Source organism: Pseudochaenichthys georgianus, unplaced genomic scaffold, assembly GCF_902827115.2.
Source record: "Pseudochaenichthys georgianus unplaced genomic scaffold, fPseGeo1.2 scaffold_417_arrow_ctg1, whole genome shotgun sequence".
NCBI lineage: Eukaryota > Metazoa > Chordata > Actinopteri > Perciformes > Channichthyidae > Pseudochaenichthys > Pseudochaenichthys georgianus.
Window position 1 is genome coordinate 195,403 of NW_027262982.1, and position 10,043 is coordinate 205,445.

The 10,043-nt window shown below is 44.9% G+C and overlaps 1 protein-coding gene across 2 annotated transcripts in view; it reads left to right on the forward strand.

Moving 5' to 3' along the window:
- Nucleotides 1-2,466: 2,466 nt before the first annotated feature.
- LOC139432829 (deoxyribonuclease-1-like) overlaps nt 2,467-10,043 on the forward strand; it is a 9,761-nt gene continuing 2,184 nt past the window's right edge. Inside the window, exons 1-8 of one of the 2 annotated variants that reach the window (XM_034078348.2) lie at nt 2,467-2,582; nt 4,769-4,913; nt 5,321-5,409; nt 5,990-6,100; nt 6,287-6,429; nt 7,294-7,439; nt 7,927-8,081; nt 8,166-8,259. In XM_034078348.2, the coding sequence (XP_033934239.1) occupies nt 4,776-4,913; nt 5,321-5,409; nt 5,990-6,100; nt 6,287-6,429; nt 7,294-7,439; nt 7,927-8,081; nt 8,166-8,259 (876 nt within the window). In that variant the 5' untranslated portion in view covers nt 2,467-2,582; nt 4,769-4,775. The remainder of the gene's footprint in view (nt 2,583-4,768; nt 4,914-5,320; nt 5,410-5,989; nt 6,101-6,286; nt 6,430-7,293; nt 7,440-7,926; nt 8,082-8,165; nt 8,260-10,043) is intronic. The other variant, XM_034078350.2, reaches the window with a different exon arrangement.

Sequence of the window (10,043 nt, forward strand, 5' to 3'; positions counted from 1 at the left end):
GTGTGTGTGTGTGTGTGTGTGTGTGTGTGTGTGTGTGTGTGTGTGTGTGTGTGTGTGTGTGTGTGTGTGTGTGTGTGTGTGTGTGTGTGTGTGTGTGTGTGTGTGTGTGTGTGTGTGTGTGTGCGTGTGCGTGTGGAAATAGCGCATTTAGTGTGTGTGAGAGAGGGAGAGAGAGTTGTAACAGTCGCGGGTGTACTGTGTGTTTGCGTGTGGGGAGTGCTTTTGTGCGTGCTCTATAGTGCACCTCAGCACCTCCACTCAAAATACCTTCCCGCGCCTCTGCTACAATGTGCTGTACAAATAAACTAGCCTTGAACCTTTAACAGAAAATGAGATGCTGTTCTGAAAGCTGTTCCAAATCAAATGTATTATTGATTCAGACTCAAACACTAAGTTAAAGTCACACAGTAGGGGTTACGGCCGCTGTCTCCCGGTCCTGTCCTGTGTTCTATGTAAATGAGCTGTGTGGTTGCCCTGACGTCATTGGCTACCCATCTCCTGGTCCGCCCCCGAAGATTGTGATTGGAGCACGCCGGGCCCGACGCCCTGCTATCGCAGCGCACAGCCGGCACACACCTGCTGGAGATGACAAAATAGGTAACAGTAGGGCCCTTTCTCATTTCATCAAATCCCCCTCCTCGACTCCTCGACTCCTCGGTCCTCCGGTAGTGACCCGGAAATGAATTTTAGCGTACCATGTTGAAGGACATCTCATTTCTCTAAATGCACTTCGAGGACCGAGCATCGAGCATCGAGGAGGCTCTCTGGAGGAGCTATAACCGAGGAGACACTGATGGGTCCTCCACGGCTCCTTCGTGGATGCATTTCCGGGAACAGAGATGTTTCAAAGAGTCGTGACGCACGGCCGGACTTATCTCAGCCAATGACAGCTCTGCATGCATCCCCTGGATATTATTTTAGTAACTGCTTTCATCGCGTCGCGAGGTTTCCACAGAGAACAGCTGTGAGGTGCAGAAAGCAGAGCAGTGTGTATAATATGTATCACTCAGTAGAACAGGCCTACTCTCTTTATTTGCTTTAGTTGAGTAGATATCTACAAACAAAGAGTCCAGATTTTTCTAAAACCATTTAGTGCTTCACAATAAAATACACAACGACTGTAGCCTGATTTAGGAGCTGTGTGTGTGTGTGTGTGTGTGTGTGTGTGTGTGTGTGTGTGTGTGTGTGTGTGTGTGTGTGTGTGTGTGTGTGTGTGTGTGTGTGTGTGTGTGTGTGTGTGTGTGTGTGTGTGTGTGTGTGTGTGTGTGTGTGTGTGTGTGTGTGTGTGTGTGTGTGTGTGTGTGTGTGTGTGTGTGTGTGTGTGGTACAGTGTGTGCGTAGATGCAGCGGACAGACAGGTCTGTTGGTTTGGTGTCCTCTGCTTACTTGTAATACTTGTAAATACAACGTTTGGCCTGTAATTTATTTTCCTCACCAGAGAGAGGAGAGGGGGGGGGGGATATATCCCGTCTCTGATAGTGTTACGAGTTATGAGAGTGCTCTGTTTGATTCTGAAATTGTATATATTTATATAAATATATACACATATATATGTGTGTGTGTGTCCGCATCTGCAGCCTGTTATTGTCTCATGACCCGCCCTGTGAATGAATCAAAGTAAATATAGAAGTCATCATGAACACATCTGTCCGTCAGACAGAGGCTGAGCCTCCTGTCATCATTAATGGACGTCTCTTTAAAATGACCGCTCAGAGGAGAGGAGTTCTCACTTCTCTAACCGCCTGCTGCTTCCCCTCCTCTCTCCTCAGCTCCCCTCCTCGGCTCCTCCGCTCGCATCTCCTGTGGGCGGGACTAAGTATCGAGCATAGGAGTCTAAAGGGCCTAGGTCTTGTTACAACAAGCTTCATTTTGTTATTGCTAACAATGTACCATTTACACAAAGATCACGAGTCATTGCTTATCAAGAAACAGGAATTCAAGCTTGAACATGTGCAACAACTCAGACAGGTCCATGCAATGATTTATAAACAACAAGTACATACTTGCACTGGATTCTAACTCCGTGGTTCTCAAACCTTTTTCAATCATGTTCCCCCTTTGAAAAGGAAAAGCAGCCAAGCCCCTGACCAGCGCAGACACCACCTGTTAGGGACAGCATGCCTATACAGAGGGACAGCACGGCGCTGCACCATCAGTTCTGATGTATTCAAACAACAGCCTTGTAACTGAGAAACACTTAAATGCTACTGTTTGTATTATTATGTGTTGAATGTGAAGCACTTTGAATTGCCTCTGTGTCTTAAAATGTGCTGTAAAATAAACTAACTGTTCTGTGCTGTTCTGAAAGCCGTTCCAGATTTATGTATTATTGATTCAGACTCAAACACGGAGTTAAAGTCACGCAGTCGGTCTTATTGCAACAAGCTTCATTTTGTTATTGCAGACGAGAAACAGGAACTCAAGCTTGAACATGTAGAAGTTTCTTATCTGAAAGGGAGGGGGGAGAGTATAAATGATCTGCGTTAAGGCAGCTGGCTGATTTGGGTTCTTACTTCTGAACTTCGGTCTCTCTGAGAAACCTAACCTTTATTTTGTGAACTCTGCTCATCTCCTGCGATAAGGTAAGAATACCCCTGACTCACAGAAGTTGTATATTGTGTTTAAAATGTACATGAAAGTGAAAACAGGTTAAAGCCGTACTTTCATTAGGACATATGTTTGATATTGGCTTGGTTTTCTCTGATGTTCTGGGTGGAGTGATCATTTCAGAAGTACTGGAGCGATCCTGATTTTGAAGCTTATGTAACTACTGTCCAGAGGTGGGAGAAGTACTCAGATCTTGTACTTAAGTCAAAGTAAAAGTGTATGCATACTCTGTTACAGTAAAATACCTGCATTAATGTTACTCAAGTTAAAGTAGAAAAGTATCAGCATCAAAATATAATAAATATAAACCGTCCAGACAGAATGGGCAAAGCGTGGTCAGTCAATAAGATAAACTAAAGAATACATGTGTGTATTCTTGCAGTACCTGCTGCCCACAGCTAACAGTATGAGAACGCTTCTTCACTGAATGAACTCACAGCTGACCCAATTCATTATCTTTTATAGAAATCATAGTAATAATAATAAATTATATTTATATAGCGCTTCTCTGTAACTCAAAGACGCTTTGGAGTTTTTGAGGGTGGGTAGACAAACAAGGACAGGCAAAAACAACAAAACAAAAATAAACAGAAAAGGCAGTCAAGAGGAAGTTGATTGAGAGGGGGCGGGGCTTAAGGACAGACAGAGTTGAAGAGGTGGGTTTTGAAGCGGGACTGGAACAGGGCGAGGGACTCAGACTCACGGAGGTCTTGGGGGAGGGAGTTCCAGAGCTTCGGGGCTCCCACTGAATAATAATAATAATAATAAATGGAATTTATAAAGCGCCTTTCAAGGGACCCAAGGTCGCTGAGAGAAGGCTCTGTCCCCAAAGCTCCGGAGTCTGGCCTTGGGATGGAAAGCAAACCGGCTGAGGTGGATCTGAGGGACCGGGGTGGTTGGTAGAGGATGAGGAGGTCAGTGAGGTGGGGGGGGGGGGGGCAGAAGGTGGAGGGCTTTGAAAGTGAGGACCAGGAGTTTGTAGTGGATGCGGTGTGAAACGGGAGCCAGTGGAGTTCTTTGAGGACCGGGGTGATATGATGCCATGACTTGGTGTGGGGGAGGAGTCTGGCGGCTGCGTTCTGGACACGCTGGAGTCCATTGAGGGAGGTGGAGCTGATGCCGTAGAGGAGGGAGTTGCAATATTCAAGGCGGGAGGAGATGAAGGCATGAATGAGTCGCTCAGCTGCAGGGCGGGTGAGAGAGGGACGGAGATTGGCAATATTGCGGAGGGTGAAAAATGAGGTGGGGCTCGAGGGAGAGGGTGGGGTCAAATATTACACCAAGGTTGCGTGCCTGGGTGGAGGGGAAACACGGGTGCGTAGTATCTTGCTGATGTTAAATCTGTCTGTCTTTGCGTAGAAGGTCATTGTGTCTAAATGCAACAGGTGAAATCATCAATGAAGGCACACGTTAAGAACACATGTAATCATGCAGGTACTGAAGATCAGCTGTAAATAAGACAGACTGTTGTAAGTGCTGCAGAGACATTAGAAAGACAGTAATGTTGCATCGCTTTAGAGTTCATGGGGAACTCGCCTGGAGGAAAGCGTGAATGCTGTGGTGGCGTTTTAATCCGTGTCTACATGTAACAGCCCTCTCTGTCGGGCTGTGGGTTTTGACGCATCTCTCTTTGTTTCCAAAGAAATGTAGCGGAGGTCGTTGTTGAATCAGATGAGCTCTATTCATTGGTCCAGACGGCATAGAAACAGGAAGTCACATTTCCTCGCTTCAGAGTAACACTTTACCGCCTTCAATTAATATATTTTAAACCATAGTATGACTCACAAAAATAAAGGATTAAGAGTTAAGAGACTTTATATTATTGTTAAGCCTAACACTCAGACCATAGTAAAGAAATGAAAATGGCTCTAACAAATACTTTCAGATGTAAAAAGCAGGTGGATAAATGTCGTGGAGGAAATAGAACAATACTGGCTTTTGGATGTAGTGGAGTAGAAATGTAAAAAGGTAAATTGTAATTCAGGACATTGCCTGAGTAAATGCTCCAACAGCGGGAAAAGACTGCGTTCAGGATCAGGCGGATCACAGTATAACTATTACATGATAACTGTCCATCTGTCCTACAGTCAAGATTTAGAATGATAACCGCTTTAATAGTGATCATAAGCATTTCTAACTATATATGCCTCTGACCTGTTAGTCCCAGGATGCGTCTGCTCTGTGCTCTGGGTCTCTTCTCGGTCCTGCTGCATGTGACCTCCTGTCTGCTGATTGGAGCCTTCAACATCCAACAATTTGGGGACAAGAAATCAAGAAATAAGGATGTCATGGATATCATCAAAGAGGTCTGAAACTGAATTTGGAATTTAATATGAGTTTTTCTTGTTGTCTTGGCAAGTAATAATGGAAAATACTGACCTAATATCTCAACATACTATTTTAGTATACTAAAACACCAATTACATTTTTAAAAAGTGATTTATTTTGCCCATGTTTCTAATACTAAAGACTTAAAGGTCATCTTTGTTGACATATGTTTTACAGCTGTCTTAGTTAGCAGAACTGTCTATGAACGTTAATGTGTAGAATTAGTAGTCAGAAAACAATTAACACCAATTGATTAATTAAACTGAAAAAAATAGGTTTTGCTGGTACAGCACTTTGTTTTAACAACATCATCTTCTAAAGTTGCCCATTCATTAAATATGACGTCACTGCTTCAATAACTTCAATCTGATTTTTTTTTCTTCAGATTGTCCTTCGCTATGACATCATTCTGATCCAGGAAGTCCTCGATCCAGATTGGGAAGTAACCAACAGACTCATGGATCTTGTTAACAAGTAAGACTTATGAAGAGCAGACACAGTATTCTAACACACAGACACGTAGACTGTGAGGGCTGCTTCCTTCATCTAAATGTTATCTTAGTATTGACTGCTGCAATATCCAAATCTCAGCCATCAGTAATTTGGCAAAACACGTGAAAATATCTGAATGAAGTATTGTGGAGAAGTCCTGGCCTACAAAAAGTATTCTATAGACTTAATACAGATACACTTCATACTATCATACATTCATGTATTTCCTTTGTGTGTGTGTGTGTGTGTGTGTGTGTGTGTGTGTGTGTGTGTGTGTGTGTGTGTGTGTGTGTGTGTGTGTGTGTGTGTGTGTGTGTGTGTGTGTGTGTGTGTGTGTGTGTGTGTGTGTGTGTGTGTGGTGTGTGTGTGTGTGTGTGTGTGTGTGTGTGTGTGTGTGTGTGTGTGTGTGTGTGTGTGTGTGTGTGTGTGTGTGTGTGTGTGTGTGTGTGTGTGTGTGTGTGTGTGTGTGTGTGTGTGTGTGTGTGTGTGTGTGTTGTGTGTGTGTGTGTGTGTGTGTGTGTGTGTGTGTGTGTGTGTGTGTGTGTGTGTGTGTGTGTGTTCGTGTGTGTGTGTTTGGTGTGTGTTTCCCCAGCGGTTCTCCTCAGTTCGCAAACATCTCCAGTGCTCCCTTGGGTCCCGGCAGACATAAGGAGAGATACCTCTTCCTCTACAGGTAAAACACAAAAGGGCAAAAACAAAACACCAACAGTCAAATTATCTTTTGTATGGTTTGCTTTCAAACATCAGTGAGCAGAAACAAAAAATAAAATATGTGTTTGAGAAAGAGTGTTTAAAGCATAGAAAATGCTCCAGAGTTTGGAAACGTCTTCAAAATAAGAATTCCATCTTTCCCCTGCAGGGTTCAGACGGTGTCCGTGAAAGGCAGCTTCCAATACTTCCCATACAGATACTCCTACAGACTAGCCCACTCCCAGCGTTGGAGTGAGATCCATGTCTTCGAAAGACCGCCCTTCGTCGTCAAGTTTTCCTCCACAGAGACCGGTATTAGAGGAGACTCTGTTCTTTCACTGGAAATGTAGAATATCTCAACTATTCTAGAGAACTGAGCACCAGACTGTGTGAGAGGAGATCCTGAATGTTGTATTAGTGGTTGAATATAATGAAGTAGATGTCCACACGGAGAAGAAACGGAGCCCAAAAACGGACCGAAAGTCGGTTTCAAAAAAGCTTTCCGTCCACACGGAATCGGCTCAAGAAATGTGTCCGTCCAAACGAAACCGCTCGAGACGCTGTAGTACATATGCCGGGCCTGTAAGTGGCGCTGTACTCAAAATACACCAAAAGCAGCGAATAAGACCCCCCGAGCATGGTTGCCATGGTTGCCTGGTTGCCTTTCTGGTTATTCCCCGCGGTGGATTTAGCAACATGTAGTTCATGTAGTTCTCCATGTCCACTTGTTGCTGATGGTTGTGGTAGAGGAGCTGTAGATTTTGCACTAACATCTGTAACATGGTCAGTAGCGTCTCGAGCACGAACGCAACCCTGAGATCCGCCATTGTTGTTGTTGGCGAAACTCATCAGCAATGACGCAGGAGAGGTGGGGAGAGGCGGGGCTATGGCGTCATCGTTATCAGGAAATGATCTTAGGGCGTACACACGGAGCCGCAAGCGTTTCGTCTCCAGACTTACCCACTTTGGGAGCCGTTATTAAAGTGTATTGTTTTCGGGCTCCGAAGCCGCGGCTCCGTTTCGGCTTCGTGTGGACGAACCATCGATACGATAAAGAACTTTAGTGGATACAACTGATATCGTCTCCGTGTGGACGGGGCCTTACTTACTTTAGCGGTATTTCTTCTGTTTTCATTGTCTCTCTTCATTCACTCCTCCCTCTCTCCTGGTCTCCAGATGTGGAGGAATTTGTTCTGATCCCCATTCACACCTCTCCAAGAACTGCTGCAGAAGCTGCTCGACAATATAAGCAGTCCACTGTAGGAGAACTGCAGTCTCTTGATAACGTGGTGAACGAGGCCAAAAGCCTATGGCATAACAATGTAAAACTCTACAACCGTCGACACACCAAACTGTTCTTTAGCTGAACTGTTAGTAAAAGTAGTAAAACACATATTACTATGGAAGCCCATATCTGCCAATGTGATAAAAACACAAGAAAATATCCCGTAAGTCATTTTAAATAAATTGTCAAACCAAATGTAAAAAAATACTACACAATGAGAAATGTTCTCAAAGATCACATGGTATCAAAAACATTTAAAAGTCATAATTGTAAGATACTGATAATAGATAATTATAATAACTTAAAGAATCTTTTGTATTCACAACATTAGCAGAAGTGGGCTTCCATACAGGTAGCGGGAGTAGTACAGACGCTTATGTGTAAAATGAGTGGATTTCCCCGACAGAGAGCAATGTTTACATAGGGGGCGATTACATTTGTGTTTTTTAGATTCTCCATTACCATGACATTATTCTGATCTAGTTTTAAAAGAATTAGTTTGAGCCGTTTCCCTCTGCCTGCAGAACATCATGGTGCTCGGGGACTTCAACGCGGCCGGCACGTATGTAAGAAGGGATGACTTCTGGAATATCCCCCTCTTCACCAACAACAACTTCCACTGGCTGATCGATGACGATGTTAACACTGTAGTGTCGGGGTCTCAAAAGGCTTACGACAGGTGGACACACACAGATAATCATAAAGAAACTTGCATGCACACACACACACACTCTTAATCACGCCTCTCTTCCTGTTCCTGCAGAATTGTAGTCACCACTGACTTGAACGATGGAGTGGTGCCATGCAGCGCTGACGTCTTTAACTTCAAGAATACATATGGTCTTACCCAGGGTCAGGTAACAACAACTTCCAAGTACCCCACTAGGTTTATTGCAGTGTCGTTGTACTTAAATGTCTGAAGGTGTGGTTCACACTCGTTCGCATGTGTCCGTGGCGAGGGATCAAGCGGCGGTCTCTCCAGCTCACTGTCACTGGGTGACAAATATCAATGCCTTCTCAGTGAGTTTCCCAGCTTTACGCAGCCCACCTTTTCCCTCACCACTACTAAACACGGGGTCGAGCACCACATTGACACTAGAGGCCCCCCAGTCTATGCTAGGGCCCGACGGCTAAACCCTGACATGCTGGCGGTCGCCAATTTCCACCCGCAAGGTGGGCCCTACCCTCGGGCTCCCTTCCGGTATAAATAGGAAGGTGGCCCGACAATCTGCTCCCACACAAAATAACTTTTCTTCAGCTATTCGTAGAGCCAGTGGGGCCCAGCGCTTAGAGGGCTGCGCCATTACTCATAGAAGCTGGGTTACAGTAGGTAACCTCAGTTCTATTTCGTATATGGCTTCGCCCTCTAAGGCTATCGCTATTGGGTGAAGGGCGAAGCAAGATGTAGTCTGCGCCCCACTGGGTCCGCCCGGCACTAGAAGCACAGACACACCTGCTCAGATAATAACCCCTGCCTATTGCGCCATGCGAAAGGCGCATCACCGTCCCTGGAATATAGCATAACATGAATATTCTCCATGAGGGGACGACGGCTGGGAACAATACATACCTGCCGCTGTGAGAAAGTAGAGACGAAGGTCACACTTTGACAAAAAAGAGGGGGAACAGCAGCTCCCTGCGAGCAGACAGGCAGGAGAGCGCTCAGCTGGGTCCCTGACATCACTCACTCTGACAGGACACCCAGTACAGGGTGTGTCAGAGAGGAATGGGAGACATCCCTCAAATACAATTGAATAAATGAACAGGGGGAAGACCAAGATGCAGCAGTGCAAAGGTCTTCCACTGACATTCCTCCGTGCACGGAGAACACACACAAACACGGGATTACAAACAAGCAAAAGGTATTGTGTAAACCGTAAATATCGTGAAGGGAATTAAATGGACTGTTTCGAACTGGAACTTTCTGACTTTTATTCGGCAGCAAACTTTGTGTGCGTCAATTACAAACAAAGCGGATCCTCAGAGGCTTACAGTGTTGGCTTAGCCTCTACCGTGGGCCTGGGCCGAGAGGGCTGCGGGGGGGCTCCACACGCTGCGTCTCACTCCGGCTCTCATCATGCAGCGCGTACACGCTCAGGGGAGGAGTGGAGGCGTGTGCAGTGCTGTCCGCACGAGGCGTTCGAACAGCGCTCGTGGGCTCATTGTGACCGTGTGCAGGAGGTCAGAGGAATGCCTATTAACTATTCAATCAATCAGCTATTTCAGAACATTGAGGATATACACTTTGTTGTTTATACCTTTTAAAACATTTTCTTCTAAATATTAAGCTTCTTCACTATTTTTCCTACTCTTCCAGTTTAACATTTCACTTTTCTGCATTTCTCCGCCAGGTTCAGCAGCACACTTCATTCAACTAATAACATATTCAGCTTTTTAAACTCTTTTATCTACACCTTGCGCCAAATGCTTCTCCTTCCACATACTTTCAGCTAGAGACTTAATTCCAACTTTAAAATGATCACAAGACATTCAGCTATACAACCTGTTCTTCAGATTTTTCATATATTTTACAATTGTTGAGATATTTAACTTAGTTTGGAGCTTGGTAAAGAGGCCTTCTTCAGATTTTAACACGAGTGCCACAGTGACGCGTCCTAAAACCCGGAAGTAAACTCCTTCC